The sequence below is a fragment of the Maylandia zebra genome, linkage group LG6, assembly GCF_041146795.1.
Source record: "Maylandia zebra isolate NMK-2024a linkage group LG6, Mzebra_GT3a, whole genome shotgun sequence".
NCBI classification, from domain to species: Eukaryota; Metazoa; Chordata; class Actinopteri; order Cichliformes; family Cichlidae; genus Maylandia; species Maylandia zebra.
The window spans coordinates 7,764,203-7,790,276 of record NC_135172.1 but is presented as its reverse complement, the minus strand read 5'-3'; the positions used below and the strand labels follow the sequence as shown (position 1 = coordinate 7,790,276).

The window sequence follows — 26,074 nt, the reverse complement described above, 5'->3', positions numbered from 1 at the left end:
AATTTCTACGCTGGAGATCATCAACCGGTCACAGAATCCGCACTTTTCCTTAGCACCTGGAGGTTGTCAGATGTTTGGCAACCAGTCTCTAGGCATGTGTGACTGGAGCCTAAAGCCACTTTAGCAGAGATCAAGAAAAAATATGGAGCTGTAATTGAGTTTAATAGGGTTATTTAAGTTAAATCAAATATTCATTAATTAATAAGTATTTGGTAATCAATATGGTTGACAGCCATAAAGAGACTGCCAAGTTTTGTCTGTGAAGTGTAGTGCAAAATTACAACACTGCTTTATTTCTTTCACCAGTGCTGTTTCAGGCAAATAACTGAGCTGCTTTGGTTAAATAGACTAGTTTGCTTTCTTACCCTTTGAGTCCAGGTTTGGGGGTGAAGTTGAGCAAAGCTTTGGGGCTGCCTGCACTGTGGTTCTTCTTTGTGGAGAGGTCTAGGACGCCATCTGAGAATAAACAAAGAGGAGAGAAAAAAAGATTAAACACAACTGACCTCCAGCTCTATTCAATACACTGCTTTTCTTTGGAAAGAGATGTAACCCTTACTGTAAATGTCTGTATATGTCTACAATTACATCCTCGAAGAAACTATTTCAGAGGGAGACAACAGTGTTTTTTTATATTATTTTCTCTATTTCCGATTATTAATTTGTCTGTAATGCAAAACACAAAGTAAAAACAAAGAAAGGAATCCACCTGTGACTGAAATTGAATCTATTAGGATTCCCACATACACAACCACCGAGCATTTGAAAATGTAAAAAGCAGGACAAATTTGTTACCTGCATATGAAATCGTGATATTTTCAGACCTTGCACGATCCATTTTCTTTTAGTATACTATGCATTTATATTTTCTCCTCTTCAGTCCAGTTTGATTTTCATCAGACATGTTTAATGCCCTCCTATAGAAGGTTTTGGATTGCAATCAAGATTTGATTAACCTGAGCAGGAAGGCAGTTGCCATGACGACCATACCATATTCCAGAGTGAATATGAGAAATCACTAAGTATATATGCTATGTGCGTGTGTGTATATATATATACATATATATATGTATATATGAAACAGCCAACATTATTTGGAAGGTTGGATGTGTCTTATAAATGAGCCTCTTCACACTGCATATCACGGTTTTGCATTTTATACATTCATAAAATATTCCATCACTGTTTGATCGATCGGCATGAATGTTAAAAGCTTTGGCATCTGCTTGTGTCTGTATATAAAACCACCCGTTTTTCCCCCATTTTTTTCGTTAAATACCAAAAAAAGAAAAAAAGAAAAAAAAAGATGTTCTGTGTGCATCAGAACAGGTGGAATCTGTGTGACACTCGCAGTGAAGTCCTGGAAATACTGTGGCTACATGCTGAGTGTGAAATCTCAGTTTATTTGTCAATATGTTTAGTTGACACACACGTGGAGAAAAAACTGATCATCCTATGTAGTGACATAAAGTAAGCAGAAAAAAGTGTAAGCTGGCACATTCTGTTATTTTTTTATTTTATTTTCAAGAAAATCTGTTCATCTTCAAAGCAGAAAATGGTAAAAAAAAATATGTAATTCTGATCCTTTTAATGACAAAGACAGACTGATTACATGATCTATCTATCTATCTATCTATCTATCTATCTATCTATCTATCTATCTATCTATCTATCTATCTATCTATCTATCTATCTATCTATCTATCTATCTATCTATCTATCTATCTATCTATCTATCTATAAACATATCCATCCATCCAGGGGAGCCTTGTCAGGGTCGAGGGGGATCTGGAGTCTATCCCAGCTACCACAGGGCGAGAAGCAGAGTACACCCTGGACAGGTCTCCAGTCTGTCGCAGGGCTAGCACATACAGACAGACAAACATTCACACTCACATTCACACCTATGGCCAATTTACAGCTACCAATTAACCTAACCCCACTAACTGCATGTTTCTGGACTGTGTGGGGAAGCTGGAAAAGAAATGCCTCGGCCACCCAATCACCGTGCCACCGTGCTACCCATATATAAAAAGAGTCCAGACTGACTGTGACAATTACAGTATGCACACATGCACACATACTGTAATTCTTGCATATGCATATTTTATACAGCATTGGCATGACAAGTTTTTAACAAGGAAGCAAACTCTGTACGTGTACACATTTTGGCTCCTAAATTAATCTTTAAGAAAATGCACTGAAGTAAGAAAACGCCCAGGGATAACAACCATGATAAATTACACATAACAAGTAACACTAATGAGGTCCTTCTCCAAGCTAATGAACATTTTAATTATCATCGACCTCTACATTAGCATGCCTTGTTTTTACAGGATGCATTGATGGTGGTATTACGAGCTCCCCCGTGTTCCTGTATTAAACTGTCATAAGACAAAAAAAGTTACCTCATCAACATGAATATTTATGCAGCAGTTCTAATCAGATTACGAACTGTTACTCGTATGTTATGATATTAACACCCAGCGAGCGTCAAATGCCGGGCAGATTTTTTTGTTTGAGTGACTCTCAGAAGGTTGTCTAAATTAGTCGGGAATCAAAACAAAAAATCCTGCTGAGAATCTGTACTTTGTTTCAATGTCAGATGGACAGAGTAGGGCTGGGGCTGACAAATAGGAAGACATTAAAACGACTAAGGTTACAAACCCTTCAGATTTCTCTTCTATGTTTCACCCTTAAATGCATTTAATAGCCATTGCATTTATTTAAATTGTTACATTAACACTCTGGTCAAAAACATAAGCTTCTAGTAAATTCAGTACAATAATGAATTTCTGACAAACCTTTAAGCAAATGTTAAATTACACTTAGGGTTGTTAAAAAGAAAAGAAGTTCTGATATTTATTGATAAGTAAAATTAGTGTTGAATTAAATACCCATTCACAGAAGTACTGATACCAACAGTGCTGTCTTCACTTCCTTCAGCTGACACCCAACCCCACACAGCACTGCTGGTGACAGACAGGCACAAAAGGCCCTGCCCTCACTAATAGCTGACAAGCAGCACAACTTGCGGAAGCATCCTAAAGACTGAGACAGCGATCTTTATGAGACGTTTCCTGGGGGCAGTAAAGCTCCCATTTCAACAACACAGCTATCATAATTGTTAACCTGGGAGGTGTGCATTGTCCTGTTAGCAGTTTAACTATTAGCACCTGATCACCACATTAGGTGATACGATTAAGGTAGTGGGTTGCACCCAATGATAAAACCATGATGTTAACATTGGAGCTGTCCTACCAGTCTGAAACAATGATGGGCAGTCTTGATTTAACAGGATAACACAATTCTTTGAGTCTACATAGTATTATGCCAGATTGTCAGATTGAAACTGAGAAAAGTCTGCCAGCAAGTAGACAGAGACAGCGCAGCATAATGTACCGACTCTATTTGATTAGCAATGACATACGTTGCCAAGTCACCACAAGCACAGGAAATAAGCATCAACAATGGAAGGGAGCGACCAACGTTTTCCTAGGTGTCTACACCGAGTTTGAAATTCTAGTATTATGGCAATCCTAATTACACATGTGCATGCTCACGATAAACATGGACACAGTTTCAAATGATGCTGTCAGTATATTTAAAAGTAATCAAAGTGAGCCAAAAGACTGCGCTTAAGTTAAGATTGCTCTAAGACATTTTTTTCTTTATTACTAGTAGTAGTATGGGCTCTTCAATAATGATACCTTGATAAGTATTAGAGACAATTTTCTATTTTAATATTAAGATATTTTGCTGATGACATTTGGTGCGTAATCAGCAGATTGGGTAAAAACGTGTTCTGTGGACATGTAATGCTCTAATAGCGGCACAATTAGCTAGCACAGATATTAATGGATAAAAAAAGTGATGCACCTTTAAATGAAAACATGATTTTCTCTGTAGAATTTATGCCTGCCGTGTGCTTCAGCTGACAATCAGCCATCACACAGATGTAACATAACACTGATTAGTGAAGCAAATAAAATGTGTCTCTTTTTCTTCTCCGGAAATTACATTTGCTGTGTAACTGAAACGATTCCTGAGCCCACATTGAGTCAGAATCACTTTAAAAGGCGTTTCTTGTTTGTGCGTGTGGGAGAGAGATAGCTCGTGACCATGAGGTGGATCTAAATGCCTACGTCTCTCTGTTGTAAAAATTAAGTAAGCTTACTGTAAGCAGATTCTAAAAAAGCTGGTATTAAAGTGGATCATCGGTCACACTGTGAGGGTTGAGGCAGTGAGCTGTTGGTTCACCCCAGCAGCCTGCTCGCTGATCAAACTGCAGACACCCTGCTGGGTCAGTTTGATTAAACAGAGATTGAGCCCTGAGCTACAATTCCAGACTTGGTAAAGCACTGCACATGCAGGCTTGATTCGAAGCATGTCTTTTCAGAGATCGCGGTCAGGAAAACCGTGTGCACACTTTTAAAGTTGAAGATGAACAATTATTCGCAGCAAGTGACGACAACTAAAAATGAATTGATGCGAATCTGATGTGCAAGTCTGCTTCAAATGTTTGCTGTCAGTGTGAGAAATGAGAACATTAATCATGGACCTGAGCCAGGCAATCAACCCAGTGTGTGGTTAATACTTTGGGAAAGACTAGAACAAACACAAAGTGTCATACTTATTAGTTAAAATTTGAAATGTGTTTTTACATTTATTTTTTTCACATTTCCGCTCTATTTTCATTTTTTTATATATATCTACATTTTAATTATTTTAATAATGGCAGCCAACTCTAAATTTGAATTACCAGTGCACTAATAAAGAATTATACATTAATTACAATTTTTGTTTAAACACTCTTGTCTGATTCTTTTTGTCGTCTGTGCACACTGGTATTAAATATGGAGCAGGAAGTATTTTTGCACAGCAGACCTGCCTGTTTAAAACAAACACTGAGCCAAATTTGAGGCTTTCATATTTTTGGTTGGTAAAAGGCGCAAAAAAAAAAAAAAGCCCACATGTTGGTCAGAAACGTGTGTGTGTGTGTGTGTGTGTGTGTGTGTGTGTGTGTGTGTGCGTTGCTCTCACCCTGCTGGCTGGGCTCTGGATCAGCCTGGTTCTTCTTAACGGTGAGGTCCAACGGGCCGTCCTGGTCGGCCATGAGAAGCTTACTGAGGACGGGATTCTGTGCAGAGGCAGCAGCCGTACCTCCTCCTCCTCCCCCCCCACCATTACTGGCTCCCGTACTGTTGCTGCTCTGGGTGCAGGCGAGTGCTGAGGCAGCAGCAGCGGAGGTGGGGCTGAAGCATTGTCCCGGGGTCGGGGATGGAGAGGAGGAGGCAGATGATGGAGGAGAGTTTGGCGCAGCCAGTGGCCCGGGCGGAGAGCTGGGGGCCGGGGCCAGAGACACCGCTTTTGGCAGGCTTTGGTCCTTCATGGTGCCGTTGGGCAGGGGCGGGTCGTCCTGAGTAGTTTTTGAGGTATATTCAGCAGCGAACTGGCGGATCATTCGCTGCATGATCTCACGAGCCACTAGAGGAATGTGAGGGTCTGAGAAACTTGGGAGGTCTGGAGAGGAACAAAACAGGAGAGCAAACATGTTAGCGTCCCGTCCTCCAGGAGTCTGCTCAGCCGATGCTGCTCTCAGCAGCTTATTTATACCATTTCATCCGAAAATGTAATCCTGATGCTTTGCTCAAATAATCACTTGGAATAAGGGCTTAAACCTGCCTATCGATGTTGGAAACACCATGATATCAGTTTGTGCAACAGATTACTGCTTGCCATTATTCAGCTGGGGCTTCCATAACAATTCCCTTCCCCAGGATTCCTTCTTGTTTTCAGTCTTACGCTCCACACTATGTCATCTCTAAACACTGTATTTCAGAGCAGTTTGTCCAGGATTTGATCTTGCAGCAGTGTGTTCACTTGAATATATTTGCGCAGGCAAACAGCCCACATGGTGCAGACACCACAGCCTCTCTATTCACAATACCAACAAGTATTTGATCTGTCACTTTGACAACAACATAAAATCAGCAGTTTTTATTTTTTGTGTAGTTTTTCATCAAACCCATATTTTGAATGATTTGGATTTTCAGCATCGTTTAACATTTGCTCTTTTTCTCCATTTTAGATCAAAACTGAATATTTTTGCGTTTTCTGATTTTAGATAAAATTAGCAATCTGAAGATATTGGTTGGAGCTCCTACAATCTTTATACATAATAATAATCTTCAAACATAATGTGTGAAAATACAAAATGCAGTGTTTAAATTATTAGTTCATTTATTAAAATGAAAAAAAAATTGACCCCATCCCAATCAGCATGACAAGTTTTTACTTTACTTACTACAAAGTATTCTGCAAATGTTCCAGGTTTGGCAAATAGGAGGAATGATTTAATATTCTGAAAATCTGAAGCAACATTTATCCCCCAGACAACAACTCCTGTCATCTACAACTTTACAACTGTGTTTGACAAAAATTAGTCAAATTGTACTTAAGGGTAGTCGAAATTATTACATGCTTGGGTTTCACCTCCTGTTACTGGTTTCTGTAAGATTAAGCAACACTAAAGCAAACTAAATCATCTGCTTGAGTTTCTTTTTGTTTCATAAATAAGGGCATTTTGGCTTCCACATTTTTTAAAAATACAAAAATACTTGAGACACGAGTAAAAAATAAATAAATAAAAAAATCCAGGTAATGAAAGAAACTAGAAACAGAAGTCATATTTCTACCATATTAGTTTCTCATCATTGGCTCCATGTTAAATTTAGAACTGAATGTCCTGAGAGATCAGTCCCGTCACATCTTAAAGAACAAATAGTACCACATTATCCCAACACAGCACTTCTCCCTCCTCTCCTGGCAGCCTGGATACTTTTGGGATTAGGCTTCAAACTTTCCTTTTTGATAATGCTCATTGGCCCTTAGTTGTGCTGGGGACTTCCCATGGTGCACTGGGCATTCCTTGTCCACTTTTATGTCAGTACTGCTTATTATTAAATTTCAAATCAAAATCAAATCAAATCACTTTTTATTGTCACATCACATGTGCAGGCACACTGGCACAGCACATGCGAGTGAAATTCTTGTGTGCGAGCCCCACAAGCAACAGAGATGTGCAAACACAACAACACAAACAAGCAAAATACAAGAATGGCCAACCTGAAACTAATAAATATATGTACAATATATAATAGTGTATGCATTTCTGGATGTGTATACTAAATATTTTCCTACGTGTGTGTGTGTGTGTGTGCGTGTGTGTGTGTGTGTGTGTGTGTGTGTGTGTATACACATTTTTACAAATTAAATAGTAAAAAAATAAAATAAAATAATAATAATAATAATAATAAAATATATAAAATATACAGAGTTGAATATGTGCAAAACAGTGGCATTACTGTACAGTATGGAGTGCATAATGTTGAAGTTCCAGTAGTGAAGCTGAGGTGTCTATGACGTGTTCAGCAGTCTGATGGCCTGATGGAAAAAGCTGTCTCTCAGTCTGCTGGTACGGGACCGGATGCTGCAGAACCTCCTTCCTGATGGAAGCAGTCTGAACAGTTTATGGCTGGGGTGACTGGAGTCCTTGATGATCCTCCCCGCTTTCCTCAGGCACCGCTTCCTGTAGATGTCTTGGAGGGAGGGAAGCTCACCTCCAATTATCCGTTCAGAGCACCGCACTACTCGCTGGAGAGCTTTGCAGTTGTAGGCGGTGCTGTTGCCATACCAGGTGGTGATGCATCCAGTGAGGATGCTCTCAATGGCACAGCGATAGAAGGTCCTGAGGATGCGGGGGCTCATGCCGAATCTTTTCAGTCTCCTGAGAAAGAAGAGGCGCTGCTGCGCCTTCTTCACTGTTTTGTTTGTGTGTACTGACCACGTAAGATCCTCAGCCAGGTGTACGCCAAGGAACCGGAAGCTGCTCACTCTCTCCACAGCAGCGCCGTTGATGGTGATGGGGGTGTGTACTTCTCTGCACCTCCAGAAGTCCACTATCAACTCCTTTGTCTTTGCGACGTTGAGGGTGAGATGGTTGTCTTGACACCAGTGGGTCAGGGCGCTGACCTCCTCCCTGTAAGCCGTCTCATCACTGTTGGTGATAAGACCCACCACTGTAGTGTCGTCCGCAAACTTCACAATGATGTTGGAGCTGTTAGTGGCTGTGCAGTCGTAGGTGTAGAGTGAGTACAGGAGAGGGCTCAGTACACACCCCTGTGGAGCACCAGTGTTCAGTGTGATGGGGGTGAGGTGATGCTGCCCAGTCTGACCACCTGGCGTCTGTCAGACAGGAAGCTAAGGATCCAGCTGCAGAGGGAGCTGCTCAGTCCTAGATCCTGCAGTTTCCTGTCCAGCTTCGAGGGAACGATGGTATTGAATGCTGAGCTGTAATCTACAAACAGCATCCTCACATACGTGTCTCTCTTCTCCAGGTGTGACAGGGCAGTGTGTAGTGTCAGGGCTATGGCATCATCAGTGGACCTGTTGTGGCGGTATGCAAACTGTAGAGGGTCCAGTGAGTCGGGTAGTGCAGAGCAGATGAAGTCCCTGACCAGCTTCTCGAAGCATTTGCTTACGATGGGGGTCAGGGCTACAGGTCGCCAGTCGTTCAATGAGGAGATGGTGGAGGATTTGGGTACAGGGACGATGGTGGCCATTTTGAAGCAGGCTGGGACTACAGACAGAGAGAGGGAAAGGTTGAAGATGTGCGTGAACACTCCAGCCAGCTGAGCCGCGCATGACCTGAGGACGCGGCCGGGAATCCCGTCCGGACCAGTAGCTTTGCGTGCGTTCACCTTCCTGAAGCACTTCCGCACATCCTCCTCAGACACAGTGTGCGCACTGACGTCATCCGCGGTGCGCACACTGTCCGGTCTCATGGTGTTCGCTGTGTCGAATCTAGCGTAGAATACGTTTAGATCCTCATACAGAGAGGCCGTGGTCTGCGGTGTGCTGGTTTTCCCTCTAAAGTCTGTGATCGTGTTTAGTCCCTGCCACATACTCCGAGGGTTGTCAAACTGTTGTTCCACCCTGTCCCTGTACTCACGTTTGGCTGCTTTGATCGTCTTCCGGAGTTGGTAATGTGCGTGTTTGTAGTCCGATGTGTTCGCGGAGGCAAAGGCGGTGTTCCGTGCCGCCAGTGCCGCGCGAACATCTCCGTTAATCCAGGGTTTTTGATTTGGGAAGGATTTGACTGTTCTGGATGGGACGACATCTTCCACGCATTTCCTGATAAATCCACAGACTGAGTCTGTGTATCATCAATGTCTCTGGCGGCCACGTGAAACATTTCCCAGTCCGCGTGATCAAAACAGTCCCGCAGCGCAGACTCCGATTGGTCCGTCCAACAGTGCACCGCCCTCCGGGTTGGAGCTTCCTGTTTCAGCTTCTGCCTGTAGGCGGGCAGGAGCAGGATGGAGCAGTGATCTGATTGGCCGAATGGGGCGCGGGGGAGGGCTTTGTACGCATCCTGGAAAGAGGTGTAACAGTGGTCGAGTTGCCGGTTTCCACGTGTGTTGAAAAGGATGTGTTGATGGAGTTTTGGTGAGACTTTCTTCAGGTTTCCCTTATTAAAGTCTCCGGCTGTGATAAACGCTGCCTCTGGGTGTGCGGTTTCCTCGCTGCTGATCGCGCTGTACAGTTCCCTGAGTGCACGGTCAGTGTCGGCTTGTGGGGGAATGTAAACAGCCGTAATAATCACTGCTGTAAATTCCCTCGGTAGCCAGAATGGCCGGCACTTAATCATCAGGTACTCCAGGTCCGGTGAGCAGAAGGATTTGACCGGGTGCACGTTCGCATAATCACACCAGCTGTTGTTGATCATGAAACACACACCACCGCCTCTGCTTTTCCCAGTAAGATCCTGTGACCTGTCCGCGCGGTGCACAGAGAACCCCGGCAGTTGTATTGCGGAGTCCGGTACTTTGTCCGATAGCCAGGTTTCTGTGAGGCAGATCACGCAGCAGTCCCGCATCTCTCGCTGGAATGAGATCCCTGCCCGAAGCTCGCACAGCTTGTTCTCCAGAGACTGCATATTAGCCAGTAATAAACTGGGTAACGGTGGTCTGTAAGTGCGCCGTCTCAGTCGAACCAGAACGCCAGATCTTCTCCCTCTGCGTCGGCGTTTGCGGCCTCCAGGGCCAGAGAACAAAGGCGTCTCAGGTGAGATGAATGGGGGGTCTGCAAACGGAGCGTCCGTGTTGCAAAACTTGAACTCCGGAAAGTTATAAGAAAGACCGTCTTTTATGTCCAGTAAGGTTTGTCGGTCGTACACAAGGAGACAAGTGCTGCTCGTGAAAAAATAAAGGAAAAGTAAAATTAAACACAGAAGAAAGCCGTTGCTTGGGGGAGCTCGCGACGAGGCTGCCATACTCGGCGCCATCTTGATCACTCTCTCAATTTTGTCTTGTTTCTATCATAGGTTTTGTTTTTGCACTTGTTTCTCTTTGCCCTCTTCTATCTTGCTTTTCCCCACACCAAGCCAGGGAAGGCGGCTACTGCCTGGTCATGTCAGAAGTCCTGACTTCTGTTAAAAGGGAGTTCTTCCCTACTGTCGCCCAATGCTTGCTCATAGGGGGTTAATTTGATTGCCTAGCGGTTTCTTTCTAATATTGCAGGGTCTTTATGTTTCAATATAAAGCATCTTGAGGGCAGTTTCACTGTAAATTGACACTTTATATGAAATTAAACTGATTAAGAAAAATGACAGTTTCAAAGTCCAGCAACTATCAGAAGAGCAATTAGGGGGAAAAAACCCAACGATTTCATAATCCAACTTTCTGTGACCTCCTGCTGTGACCAAACAAATCCACATCAAACACTGGTCACTGATCTCGCTGGTTAATACACACTCAACAAAGCAGTGACAATGACAACACTCGTTTGTTATTAAATCCATTAATCTGGCATTGTCCCAGATAAGTCAGCTCTACTTACTCCTTATAAGCAAAAAGTATATATTATTATGCAGATAAATTCACGCATGCCACTGAGTCAGAGCCCAAATCCTTCAAACAATACATTAGCCCAAAAAATGTAATCCTGAAGCTGTGCTGAAATAATCCAGAAATCACATGCACCGTACATACAAGATACACAACTATTAATCCTGCCTATTGAGAAAGGCACCAGTATACAACAGCTGCTAGCCATTGCCAGCCATTCATCAGATATTTGCTTTTTCAAAATCTAACCCTAATTTGTACAAGATGATTTTGAACTCCCTGCACTGTGTGATCCAAATAAAAGAGCAGCAATTGCTGCACCCTGACATCTTGGTTGGGCTCTGGTAAAAGATATCAGTGAGCTGAGGTTATCAGCTGTTGATACACTAAAGACTACAAACATGGCTCCACTACTTCAGTGCAAAGGATGATACACCCATATTAGCTTTTTAAAAACAGTTTTTGACAGAACAAACATTCTGGTAAACACTTTGATCTTACATTTTAATTCTTAGGTTTTTATATTGATACAAGCTGCAAGGCTTTATAAGTGAAGCCACTGTACAGCTGTTTACCTAAACGTGACTAATGCCCAGGTCAATTAACTCAACATATTTTCATTCTTACATACAGCTCTGCTGTGTAAGTTCTAGTTTGGAGTGCAAATGCTAAACATTGTTGGAGTGGCATGAGAGTGGGTTCATGGTAACGATCCGTGAACATTTACATCCACCGAGAGCTTCAAGGTCAACTTCTTGATTGGTTGACAAAAAGCTTTAGAAGTTAGTGTGCGGTGTATATGGTCAACGTAGATTAAGTACTGCATAAGGACTTAAAACATCATGTCACATCTGACCTCTGCTTCAACATCAACAGATCGATCTGAAGGTCAAAGTGATAATAATGGTATACAGAGGTATACACTATATGGTATACACTATATTACTTTTTTAAAATACATTTTTGTGACTAAAGACTTAAACAAATTTCACCAAACAATGAAATGAATGCAACACATGCAGTAAATCCACATAAATAACAACAATAATTACAGACAAAATTAGGTTAAGTGTATTACATTGATTTCAACAGAGCAAATAAAAAAACTTAAAAGAAACCTTCCTGCACTACAAACTCCTTAAAGTACATTTAAAAAGAAGAAACTATCTACAAACACAACACTAATCCCTTAAAGGTACATACTGCCCTGAGAGCAAGCTACTCGGGTGGAGGTTTGCACTCTCAGAGCGCTGCATGTTGTTGCTAAACATCATTTTCTCTCATGATACAAAATGACCACAGGCGCTGTCAGATCAGTGATTCTGTGCCTAACCGTGCTTGTGGATCTGTTACTGTATGAATGACTGTGTGTGTGTGTGTGTGTATGTATATATGTGTGTGTGTGTGTGTGTGTGTGTGTGTGTGCGCCACATCATGCCTATGCCTGTGGGACTGTTTTTCTGTCTAAATATAGCAGCTCCACAGGCATCTCTCCCTGTGTGAGTGAAGCCAGATTGATTGAGGCTGGGCACTGACTTGACAAACATCTGTTTCCTTCCTCCTGGAAAAAAAATTAAAAATACAACAGCTACAGTCTCCACCAGACTCAGTTCACCTCCGTCACAAAGCATCCACCTGCCTCAGGACAGAACATGATGTCTTCTTAATAAAAAGGGGATTTATGGCAATTCAGCAAATATGCAGATATTCAGTAGAAGGTGATTGTACTGACTGAAAGCTGATCATTTTAGGGTCTTTACCTTACAATACTAAGCAGCTTGAGGCAAGCTTGAAGCTTGTTGTCTACAGTTTCTTCATGTTTTTTTATGTTATAGGGGAAATGCACATTAATTAAAACGAGCACTTAAGTCCATCATAGAAATATACCGGCTATATAGTAACGGTCATCTGGAGTCCCTGACAGGTGAACAGCCAACTTAAATGTAAAATCACGGCTCGACTTCAATGCTTGGTTCAACTTGTTTTAAGAATTTTTGGTCAACTAAAAAAAATTTAAGTTACAATTGAATATAGATATTATTATTTCTGACAGCTGCAGCAGAGGGAAAACGTGGAGCAAAGGGCCGGCCAGCTGGGAGTCAAACTAGGAAGTGCTGAAGGAATTTTTGGCCATGTGATGTGGGTCCAAATTGTTTATCCAATGGCTCGATGCTTCAGTTAATTATTAGCAGATCATTCAGCGTGACTCCATTCACAACTGAAGACACAATAGCACCGGGCAGTGAACAGAGTTTAAAGAAAGTGTAAGACAACAGCACTACAGCAGTAATTCCTGTTTTGTAGAGAGAGAGAGAAAGAGTGAAGAAATAAGAAAGTCTCTGATTGGACTGAGAGACTAACTGCGTGACCAAAGCGCTCCGCAGATATGGATCAGTTAATTTGATGGAGGTAGTCCAAGTATTGATGAAATCATGTCCACTTCTGGTTTGACATTAAACCTGTAAGACTGGTGCTGGGGCGAACATTTAGCTCAATGGGAACAGGGGAATAATAGCGCATACATAATGCCAGATATGCCCTAATGCATAATAAGTGACTTAAATCAGATGTGAGGAAAGAGTCAAATTGAAAATGTAAGAAACAGGGATTCTTGCAACAGTGCCTTTTACAGGAAATGACAGAGGAGTCCGGCTTAACATGTGTCAGATAATGGAGAATAGAAGCTCTCAAAGGTAACAAAAAGCACAAAACATTTTAACAGATATTCTATTTAAGCAGCAGCAACTCTGCGTTCACACTGCAGTATCAAGTGTCACACCTCAAATATTTGGCATCGTGTTGACAAAGATTTGACAACAAAAAGGCTGCATTAATTTTATTATCTGTGAAAAATATGATCTGCGCTGTCTCCTTTGAAGTGTGAACAAAGAATATTTAACCTTTTAAATGCTAAATACTTGAGATCTGTTTTTAGAAAAAATACATATTCACTCCTCATAAAGCTGTGTTCTTTGTACGTGAAAGTTTGCGCTGTGACTTTTCTGAGATTAACCGAAGCGCTTGAACTCCTCAACTATCGAGCACCTCGACATTTTGGATAGTTTTTCATCCCACTGCATCTGCCTTAGTGTAAAGGTCATCAAGTGGATTCTTACATTTTAGCAAAGTCAGCAGTCTGAGCAGTTCTCCCAAACAAACATCAGTGTTACTTTTGAACCTTTTTGACACGTAGGGTTCTTTCCTTTTCATTACCCTTTGAGTGAAACGAATTATTTTAAACGTCACAAGAAAAATTGGATTTAATCTTGCACTTTTATCCCAAGTGTTACCGGCTATGATGGTTGATATCATGCAAACTACTGTTATTATTGGGTGATTCAAAAAGCTTATTTGACACAGACTTACATTCAAAACTAATTTACTCACATTTGTTATATGGCTACTATACAACAGATGTGCAATAAAAAAAGTGATAAAGACTATATGAACTCCTCCCATGCTTAATAATCAGTGTCATGGACGACAGAGATGAATCCTAAATGGCCTAAAGAATAATCAGTCTCAGGATCTATAATACAGTGGAACCCCGACTTACGAAATTAATTCGTTCCCGAGGGTCTTTTGCAAGTCGAAAATTTTCGTAAGTCGAAGCACCCATCGCGCGTTTTGACTGAGGCGATGCTGAACGATAGGCTATAGGCTGCTAACTAGAACAACAATACGTCGTTCAAGTGGAACAGCAAAGCGCAAGTACGGAAGCTAAGGGGTTGTCACATGATTTGGAAGGCATTGTAGGCTCAGCCAATCAGAGCCAGCTTATTTCGTTACTCGGGCATTTTGCTGTAACACGGGCAAAAATATTGCCATTCAGTGCCTCCGTAACTTGAATTTTTCATGAAACGGGGGATTTGTAAGTCAGGGTTCCACTGTAATTGTAAATTGGCTACTTTGCAGATTCCACCTATCGCATGTTACTTTTAGAACGTAGCTACCATGATAAACAAGGGACCACTGTATAGATATTTTAAGGCTGTCAAACCTCTCACTATACACTGTATACACTTTTCTCAGACAGGCATGAACATTTTCACACTTTTCTCTTGTAGAATGAAACCAAAGATCAAACCCTGTTTTCGGGTCAAGAACATGGGAATAGAGCAGCTGCCAGAGAATTTAACATTAATGAATCAATGGTACGGAAGCAGAGGAAGCAAGAAGAATGAGTTGAGTAAAGTTTGATTTATCTGACTGTTTTGTTTCGCTTAATGCGCCTTATAATCCGAAAAATATGTTAACTTCTACCTTCCTTTAGCATGTCCAGAAGAAAAACTTTTTGTGAGCGATGGTTAGCATCTTCCTCTGCCTTTTGGGTGCTACCGCAGGTGCCTTTGACGGTGCAAAACATTTCGTGGCCATTGTTGTGTTTGTTGGGAGAAAACTTACAAACATACAGTACAGTACTTCAGAGTCACACTGCTAGTGATCGATTAGACAAGCTGAACGCATTCTGTACTGTACAGGAGACACGGCACGAAGGAGACTGATTGACAGTGGTCTACAGCCAATCAGGACGCAGAACACAATGTGATGTAAAAAACCCAAACAAACAAAAAAAAGCATGCAAAATTGCACAAAAAAACTAATAGAAACAGTGAAGCCGCGAAAGGTGAACCGCGTTATAGCGAAGGACTACTGTATTGTAAGACCACATCAAATTCAGATGAATCCCCAAAAGTCCATGTGAAAAGTCCATTGCTAAATTCATGCATTTTTGTTATGACTGTTATAGTGATACTTTTTCTTAGGGGTGTATGTATGTGGCAATCAGCACTAATGAGTTCACCTATCTTATTTTGAAAGTATCCAACGTCCTAAATTCAGTACTAGTTTCTCACTGTAACACCAATGTGTAAAGTAACACTGTACAGAGCTTCCTGCATGGCCTCTCACAATAACCATGGCACTGTTAGCACAGGTCGAAAAAGTGGGTCAGCCTCTCTGGCCCATTTCTCAACCGGTTTAGGGTCTACCTGCAAGGCAGAAATGTCTTTGTCCCAAATGTGAAACTCTGACAAAGTTACATCTGGGATCCCTCTGGGATCAATCCCTGGCCCCTTTTTATTCCAGCTGTACTGTCATGTCATCAATGACACTCAGGCATTACACATTGCTCCCAAACATAGACTTGTGTCCTCTCCAATTCAAGTCCTAATGCTGAGCATGATGGATAATTTCTACAAGAGCTATTTATTTTAGTTCCCAAAGCTGAGCTACAGAATGCAAAAGACATAGTTTAGCTATTTATGAATAAATTATTTTCCATTTGAGGAAAAGAGTTACATACAACTTGGTATTGCAACCAGTGGGTAACTGACCAACTTTCTGTGTTACAGGGTAAAGACTAACATTGCCTTGAACCATCACGCAAACATTCTTTATTTTTCTACTACACTGGGCCTTGATGCAGACTCTCAGTTTGTCATTTAAGCCAACTTTACTCTGATTGGCTACCCCTTAGAAATATGTTTAAAAAGCATGCAGTTAAAGCTTATGTTCTCACAGCAAAACTTATGAATTTGAGAGGACAATACTAAGGGCATCAATTACATCATGACGACTCAAAAGTAGAATAAAATGATCTAAAATAGAGTTTTAAAGCATGCATTTATGGACTACTTTCATATAAGCTAAAACATCATTATTTGAAACATGTTTAATACAAACAACCAGCAATGTAACATATATTGATGACAGAAAAAAGAAAATTTAAATAAAAATATATAGGAAAAGTATCATATTAATTCTAAAATAGACCCATGTTAAATTACTCTGGATATCCATGTCTAGACTGAATTTAATAAATGAATAATGACTGATGAAGAAATGACTAATGAAGGGTATGTATGTCGTACCTTTTCTGTGGAACACAGCATTGAGGAAGTCTTGAGCCTGTCTCTCCAGTCGGCTGATCCGAGACTGCTCCTGTTTGAAGTCTTCACACTCCGACAGCACGTGGCTGCCTCCACCGTTCTCCACGCTGTGCTCCTACACAGACAAACACGCAGAGACCAACGAGTGAGTAAAGGTTTGGTGTGAAAGAAACTAATACCCTCACACTACCACCACATTATGCCACTAGCATTTTTTCATTATGATTGTTTAAACATGTCCAGCTCTCAATGTCGACAATTCTCCGACAGTTCTGTGTCAACAGAAGATGGGTTGCACAGCGGGGACAAGCAGACTTCTCCATACGTTGGCCTTTTTTATTTATCTTGGCAAGCATAGTATGCATTTATATTGCATTTTCCTAGTCTTATTGACTACTGAAAATATTGCAGGGCAAGCCATACACACACACACACACACACACACACACACACACACACACACACGTTTTTATTAAGATGACAATAACATAACACTACAGGGAGAAGTGGTGGCAGGACACGTCTTCACTTCCCCACTCACTCACTCACTACTACTACTAATGGCTCAGCCGCTGTGGAGTAAAATTAGGATTTAAAAATTCAGTGGTTGCCGGGTGATTGCATCAAATTTTTCTTATTTGACAAATGACTGCAAGTGGTTGAGCGTGTGGTAGCTTTAAATGCTGGGTGACCAAGGCAATCGAAACAACAAACAACCGTGGTTGACTTGGGAGTGACTGTCGTCACTCTCAGATTACAACATGTTTGCAAATAATTTTGCTCTAATTTAAGAGTGGCTATGTTACTGTGTGGCTGTTAAATCACCATCATGTAGCATCTACATCGCACTGAGTATTTCTTCTTCAGTCACCTTTCTCACTCACTGTGTGTTAATAGACCTCTCTCCCTTGAATCATACTTGTTATTAGTCTCTGTCTCTCTTCCACAGCATGTCTTCATCCTGTCTTCCTTCTCTCACCCCAACCGGTCCCAGCAGATGGCCCCGCCCCTCCCTCAGCCTGGTTCTGCTGGAGGTTTCTTCCTATTAAAAGGGAGTTTTTCCTTCCCACTCTTGCCAAAGTGCTTGCTCATAGGGGGTCGTATGATTGTTGGGTTTTTGTCTTTATGTATTATTGTAGGGTCTACCTTACAATATAAAGCACCTTGAGGTGACTGTTGCTTCAGAATTTATCAGTTAATTGGTGTATTCTCACAAACAGATCACATGTGCTTGACCCCATTTAGTTGTAACTGAGAGCAAACTAATTTCTAATCTTGCATGTGATCTACAAACACTGTTTTCCCCAGTCTGACTGAAGGGAGGCTCTCTTTAATCCAAACCACTAACTTTTCCAGGATATCGAGGCCTTTAGATCCTTACAGTACAATAGAGAGGAAATTTGAGTGCATGTATGCGTCTGTGTGCATGAGTGGTAGGAAACAAAGGAACTTAGATGAGAAAAGCTTTCTCCAGTCTCTGTTCTCTTTATTTTAACCCCTCAGCTCTCTTTCTGCTGGTGGTTTGCATGGCTTCAGATCAATGAATCGATGGTTCCCGCCCACTGAAGCTCCTCTGGCATCTTGCAAACAAGCAGAGGGTAATAATGGCGAGACAGGGAGAGCACTTGAAACCCTAACATATTAATAAAAACCTGTATTTGAGCGTAGAAGACGAATGTAATTGAGGTGCCATGGTTTGCATTATGTGAGCGGCTAACAGTTATTGAGTATTTAGAAAATATGGTGGAAAAAATAAACCTTCTGGAAACCCTGCAAGGTTTTGTGTAATTGATTTTACTCCGATAACTGCTTCAGTTTTTTTATTCATATCTTATCTGTGATTATGCTATTACATGCACAAGTGAGCTCTGGCAACGCAGCTACTGTTAGCTACTGCTACATGGCTTCATGCGCAGAGAAAGGCAGAGGCCAATGGGGGCTCGGAGATGGTAGTGAGTGGTGGAAAAATGGGGATGTTTTTAGCAGACAGATGGTCGACCCTGGGGGTCGGACCAGGGTCAAGTTGAAAAACAAGCAACAATGTATGTCTGACAGAAGGACGCCCCCTCCTAACTTCCTTCCCTTCCTTGTTTATTCTCACATACCTTTCTTTCATACATGTGTCCACATATACATTAGGTCAACATCCCAAAAAGTACTTACCCTGAGCTAAATAGGAAGAAAAAAAATAAAATAAAACGAACAAAAACAAATGAAAAGACAAAAAGTCTGCTAATGAACACTGTGACAGGCATTAAAGCTATAAGATGATTTCTTATAAATTATTGTGCATATTTTAGGCTTCAGTGTCCCTCCCCCAATCAACTGCCCTCATAGAAATGCATTCAAAAGCATATGATAATATTGATATGTTAATTAACACAACATATGTGACTCATCTCTTATTACAGCCTCCAGACTAACAAGTCGTTTCTACTTTCTTCTGATATTTAAAAAAGAATTTTTCTTTTCATCCACATCACCCCCTACGGTGTTTATAATGGCGACTGTGGTGATAAGAGAGCGGAGGCCACATGCAACAAGGGAGCCCATTTGGAATCATCCAGAGACTGTTGAGGGCCCCGTAGCATCCTTGCTCTTTTTGTTCCTCATTTTTAAGTGCAGCGGAGGGCGGTAACAATGAATGGCCGCAAAACACGAAGGCCTTCTGCACAGCAGAATGAGCAGAAGCACGATGAACACATGCTTGCATTTGTATATATTAAATAGAAGCTTGTCCAATAAACTCATTATTATTCTGTTCAGGATGCTTTTTGTTGGGCTAAGAAACTGTGAGGGTGTACCAGCATCTAGGCTACTGTGGGAGACCAACTAATTTACAATCATGTCAGCATCCTCCTCCTCCTTCCACACACACACACTCACTCACTCACCTCCAAATCATTATGTCACAGTCCTTTTATAGGCTAAATTGGGGTCAAGACCACAGATGGTTAAACAACACAAATAACAAGTAGTGCACCAGGAGGAGGAGAGAGACAAAGATGTGGTATTTTTCAATAGAAAACTTAAAACTGGCAGTGAACTAAAATACAGAACACGTGGACAAAGAAAATGAGCTGCTTCATGAAAGTAACATAAGTGCTGTATCAGGCAGAGAGCAGTATTCGCCTCTGTTAGCGACAATGTTAGCGAGGAAATAGCTAATTGAAACGCACATCATGTTTTATTTTTTTTAAATTTGTACAACACTGCAGTGAAACATTCCCCTTCTCCACACTCACAGCACGCATTCAGTGGAACATGTTGTTATACATTATTCAAGGCCTTTACATCTTATTTGTAAGCCTTAGATAATAAAAGTGTGTTCTAATACACATCTTATATTGAGGGCCGTTTAAAAATGTAAACGTTTTTTTCCTTTGGACAAAAGCTGCAATTATTAAGTTGGGTGCAGGGATGGTGGTGTGGTTTGCCTCACAGCAAGAAGACCCTGGGTTGAAACCCAGTGAGTTGGGGTTCTCTACAGGTACTCTGGCTTCCTCCCACAGTCCGAAGAAATGCATGGGGTTAGGTTACTTGGTGACCTAACCCCCATGTGTAAATGTAGCCGTCTAGCTCTATAACACCTGTCCAGGATGTATCCTGCCTCTCACACTATGACTGCTGGGATAGTCTCCAGCATCCCTTTGACTCTTAACTGGATATGTGGAAGAGAAAGGGTGGGTATTAAGTTATCTATTTGTATCTTGCTCTCCTAACTAATAATTAATGTGGTTAATTCCCAGTAACCACATCTATGAAAACAAATAAAAACTTAAAAAAATGTTTTCCTTTGCACTCAAAGTATGAAATAAATAAACCCAGCTATGCCACAGCACAATTACACAGTTACACATTATAAAATGTAGCCCCCACCCATCACCCCCCATATTCTGTAGTCTGCTTATTCTTTGAAACAAATTGTTCAATCGAGTGTGCTGCTAAAAAGCTAACATTAGTTTATTCAGGTGAAAACAAAACCTAATGTAACTCCATATTATATAAAAAAAACCCCTGCTCCATTTACATCAGGCACCTTCGTGTTGTGAGGTAAAAGTGATACCACCCAGCAGCTTCTGAAGAGTTGTGAAATCACAGCCATGTAATTAGAATGAGAGGGTCTTATCTAAAAGGGAGACTGAACTGCACCTACCTTGACTTTCTCACGTCTTAAGCAGCAGAAGAGACAGTTTTCATCAAAGGACCAGTCAGACACCTCCTCTGGCTCGCAGTCTGCATGACAGAAAGTATGCAATTAATGACTAACTCAAACTCCCATAATGCTCAGGATCTCATAAGTTGACTGATGTGCTACCCGGGAGCAGAATCTGTTAGTGTAACAGTAGAAACAAAGAGCAAAACAACGTGGTGAAGGTTTAATGTGTGTTTTACTTGATTTGCGAGGCGCTACTACAATTATTCAGTTTGAATATCCAGGTGCAGATCATTAGCGAGGTGTATATGAATCGAGGGAGAAATCCAGACTGATAAGCCGAGAGAGACTGACAGCTCAGGGACCACCACCCAGATCAACAACAGCAATAAAGTGATTCACTTTTAATTACAGTGACTGACTAAATTCCAGCGATTCAGTCCACAAGCATGCCGTGTAAAAATGAACCACACCTGTGACTGACAGATAAGCTCAATCAGGTATCAGGCACATTATTGCCTTAAACCTCCAAAAGCAGCGTGGACGTCTTTGTGCATATATCTGGGTCAGTTTGAGAGATTCACGCCCTGAAGCCGTCTTCACAAAGAATGTCCAATTTCCAAAACTGATTTCTCTTAAATGTGTTTTTCTGGATGACAAAGTTCACTGGTGTCTCCCTGTAGTTTTATGAGCTTCCAATCATTAAGCCAAAAATCCTGACAGACTCTCTGCCTCTGCAGGTGTTTTACTCTGCTCTAAATTCACATTTCAAAAGAGAATGTAACTGATCAAATACACACGAGCATTGTGGGCAATTAAGAGAACCACAAAATCACATTTAAAGCAAATCTGAGCAGCTAAAGATATATTTCTACACTTGTATAGAAATATAATGCATTTCTCTACTATAAATGCAAATGTGTCAGCACAAAAATTTATGTTTACAGAAAATTCTGGTTGCAAAAATGGCGACGTGTGTAAACACTCTTATATTTATACAGAACAAATTAGCTGCATGTTACTATTACTTTTCACTTAACATTTATAATTAATTATTTGCTGTTGGAGGCTTGACTAGTTTTACTTTTTGTTGTTGTTGTTTTGTTGTTCTGTGCACAGAATGGGCAGATATTACTGGGTGTGTGGTTCTGATCTCATCTCAGGCTGATGGAGAGGTGGAAGCTGAAATCAAAATATCAAGTTTTGTAATTTTAAACATGTATGACATAAACCATAAAAGCTCCATATAATCCAATTAAAAACAACAACAACCTCTGATCAGTGGTTTCTCATATCAATAATAATCCTGTGATTGTCCTCTTATGATTAAATGATGATTGATTTAGATGATGTCAGCAGCAGAAATACATTTTTACCAACATAGCACCTTCTGAGCTGAGGACACTGGCTACAGCTGAGCTGTTGCCATGGTATTACACCTCCATTTAAAACAATATATATATATAGGAGGGAAAAGGAGGGACGAGTCAGCTCCACAGAGAGACAGAACAATATCAGAACATCCTGTGAACATGAAGTGTGTGCCAATTCAAAACTTCCCATCTCCAAAATGACACCTTTTCAGCAACTAAGCAAACACGCTGAATCTCAGGTGAAAGTGCTTCACAAAGTGTTACGCTGTGAGAATTTATTCCTTAAACTGTGAAAATCTGATAAATGTAAGGTGTATGATGTTCATTTTAACATCACACAGGGATGCCTGCAGTTCTGCTGTGATATATCTGTAGCACAAACTGCTTTGCTTTAATGCATTTGTTTCCATATGTATAGGAATGCCCTCGGTCTCATCAAACAACTCGATATTTCTTGTTCTTTCCCCCAGGGATCAATAAAGTATTCTGATTCTGATTCTGATTCTGATTCTTGATTCATTTGGGGTTTTTTCTTCTCGCGTCACTATTACCCAGTCATTTCAAGACATAAAGCAGTAAAATCTCTGTTTTTATGTAATTTCCTTTATTGTGCAGTATTGTCCTTAAAGAAAGAAAAAAACCTTCATCTTTTGCAATTTTAGAAAAATAGCAGGATTGAACCACCTGATTTATTTAGGTCCAAATGAAGAGCAACATTTAAAAACAAAAACAAATCAAAAAACAGTAGAATATTAAAAAAATATGTTGATGCTCATCTTTACTGCTGCATTTAACACATACAGAAATGTAAATATATACAGTCCACTCTGACATAATAAAGAAACCATTTGTACATGACCTGAAGCCATGTTCAGCAATTCTACCCTGTCCCGTCTTGTTACTGTGATGACCCCTCCCCACTCTGTTTGTTCGTGTTTCTGTGTGGGAGGAGGGCAGAGTAGCAGAGGTGGGTCCATAGGGGAGCCACACCTGGCACCGCTCCAGTGACTGCTTTATCAGAGGGCCGGGTTTGCACAATCCATCTCTCTTCTCCATTTGTTGGGTTTATGGCTTGCATGCATTTCCACTCATCCTTGCACTCTTTACACTGCTGATACAGATAATCTACATTTTATTCACAGTAAGGTCAATTTGATTAAAGGAATCGTATTTATTTCAATTTCCTTCTTTGTGTCGACTGTGAGCTGGCATACGTGCTGGGAATAGATGTTTCTGCAACAAGCTAATATCGGCAACTGTGTCCATCCATGCCTTTAACTTTCTATCTTTTTTTTTCTTTTTCCTTGTTTGCCATTTATGAGCATGAAAAGAATAATAAAAGAAAGAAAGGAAAATCTTTATATTTATATGGATATTTACAGGATACCTTTGTTCTGAACAAGGAATTTAATAATCCCAAACATGAAAAACAATAATATTTGAGCTATAAATGTGAATATATTATTAACTTGTATTTTTTTCACATTTATAGTTTGACAATAACTGAAAAACAAAGCAGGGCAAAACAGAGCACACGAGGGCAGGCGGGCAATGGCAAGTGACAAGCAGATGACATTCCAGGAGTTTTTGTTTGTTTCTTTGTGCCATACCATGACCTTCCATTACTTTGTAAGATTAGAAAATCAATAATCCAATTTGTTTGAGTTGTATAATCCCTTACAGTGAACATCAAGTCTGCAATCAGTTTTGTAAAAGCTATATTATTTGTTTTGAGGCGACGCAAAGCACTCCCTTTGCACTTGATGCCTCGGTGTAATCGATTACAAAGAAGGTTTAAAAATGGATTTTCACGCTGCGCTGTACTGAACAAGACAACAGGCTGCCAAAAATGAAATATCTGAAGATGAAAATATAACCAATAGGATTTGGAGTTAAAGAGTAACTAAATCCCAACCGCTGCTTTTCTGTCCCCTCTGGCTAAAAGTTTAATCTGCTTCACCTCGCGATCACACCCTACACCAGAGTAAGACACACAAGTAAGATCCGGTCAGAAGGAACACCAGCATGGTTCTTTAAGAAGAACCTGTTCAAATCCTATAAATAGGGTCTGCTAGTTTTCCCCTTTTTTAAAGTGTGTGTGCAGATATGTGCCTGAAATCTCCAGCTTCCCATCATTTTCCTGCGAGACGTGCAGACGATTCAGTTACTACTCTCTCGTTTTCTTTGTGCATCTCTGTCTCCGGGACGGGAATGAATAAGGTCAAAGGTGAGCTGTGCTTGAACCCCATGGTTGTGCCACTTACAGTACCCCTGGGAATGCGCCAATTAAGCTCCAGTCCCACAGCTAGCTTAACCCCCACCCCACCCTAACAGTATTCAAGGTATTTGTGAGTGTGTGCAAGTAGTAAACACAAAGGCGATACTGGCACAGTTTAGAGGAAGCTTTCAGTGTGTGTGTGTGTGTGTGTGTGTGTGTGTGTGTGTGTGTGTGTGTGTGTGTGTGTGGGGCCCTGCTCAGCTCTCGGCTTGTTTACATGCACACAATCAGCTCAGCATACCTGAGCCTGAGCAGCCTGCTTTCGTAAACGTGACAACTGAGAAAATGCAGGTTTCTTTGAGATTAAGAGATACACGGTTTCCAAGCTACCGCAGATGTGATTTCTCTGTAATGTACATCTATGCTGTTTAACGTGAGCTTGTATATCTTTGCATATCTTAGTGTATGCCCCTCAGCACCCTGCATAATTATGTTTATATGTTTGGTTTTGTGGACAAGATTACAGCGAACCACTGACCAAAAAACAGGAAAAAAACATGGAAGCTACCGGCAACTATTGCAATCATCAGACTTCAGCTTCACTTGCTCTGAATCACGTAGCAGCGCCTTCTTTCTTAAACAGACCTTTAACATTTCTGACATTTTGATCGCAGGCTGAGAAAGTTTTCTGCGCCCACAGGACTCAAATCAGTAAATATATAACTCTAAATTGAGAGCTGGCTGACTTCAGCTTTAAACAGAAAGTCTGGGAAACACAAAGGAGGGTGAGGGCCCTTTGAGGGAAAAGAATTCATGAGACAGCATTTTGTTTGGGTTTTTTTTCCTCTTCAAGTCACAAAGATTAACTTTTGCTAGGCGTTTGTGTTTTTACGTGAGGGAGGCTTCACTGCTGCCTCATGTGCCACCTTTACTTGGGAGACAATGTATATATGTGTGTATGTCTGCGCACGAGTGTAACGCATGATTGAAAATGACATGCCCGAAATATTCCAAAAATGCTCTAAGTTGGTGGGGGATGGGTCACATGACACCAGAACGCCATGTTGACCTTGTTTTTTCTGAGAGTGCATGTGAGAGAGTGAGCCGGGCAGCCTTCCTTCGCTTTAGTCACGTGATATTTATGAGAACATGTAACAATTGGGTTTTGCTGATGTAAAAACTAATTTTGTAATTCCTATAAGTACTGTGAGTGTTGTGCATGGGGGAAGAGCAACAGATGATAGAATACCTGAATGCAAACACACCACCTGTGTTTATGGCATCCTGAGTTTCAGAATGTGAATGAAAGCAGTCATCACACAGACAATGCTGTGCAACCACAAATATACTTCATAAATTTACATATGCACTGGGGTTCACCAGTTTGGATGACAGACTGGGGAACCAGCATATGATTGAGCGCTGGAAAATGTGTACACTGTGATTGTTTAACGCTTCTTCCACTAAAGCAGGGGTGTCAAACTCCAGGCCTCGAGGGCCGGTGGCCTGCAGGTTTTAGATATCACCCT

At 41.1% G+C, this 26,074-nt stretch overlaps 1 protein-coding gene across 1 annotated transcript in view; it reads right to left on the bottom strand.

Moving 5' to 3' along the window:
• lcor (ligand dependent nuclear receptor corepressor) overlaps positions 1–26,074 on the bottom strand; it is an 83,366-nt gene that overhangs the window by 12,879 nt on the left and 44,413 nt on the right. The window contains exons 3-6 of the mRNA XM_004571793.3: positions 20,955–21,034; positions 16,781–16,913; positions 5,041–5,520; positions 366–456 (exon numbers count right to left, since the gene is read on the bottom strand). Coding sequence (XP_004571850.1) covers positions 366–456; positions 5,041–5,520; positions 16,781–16,913; positions 20,955–21,034 — 784 coding nt within the window. The remainder of the gene's footprint in view (positions 1–365; positions 457–5,040; positions 5,521–16,780; positions 16,914–20,954; positions 21,035–26,074) is intronic.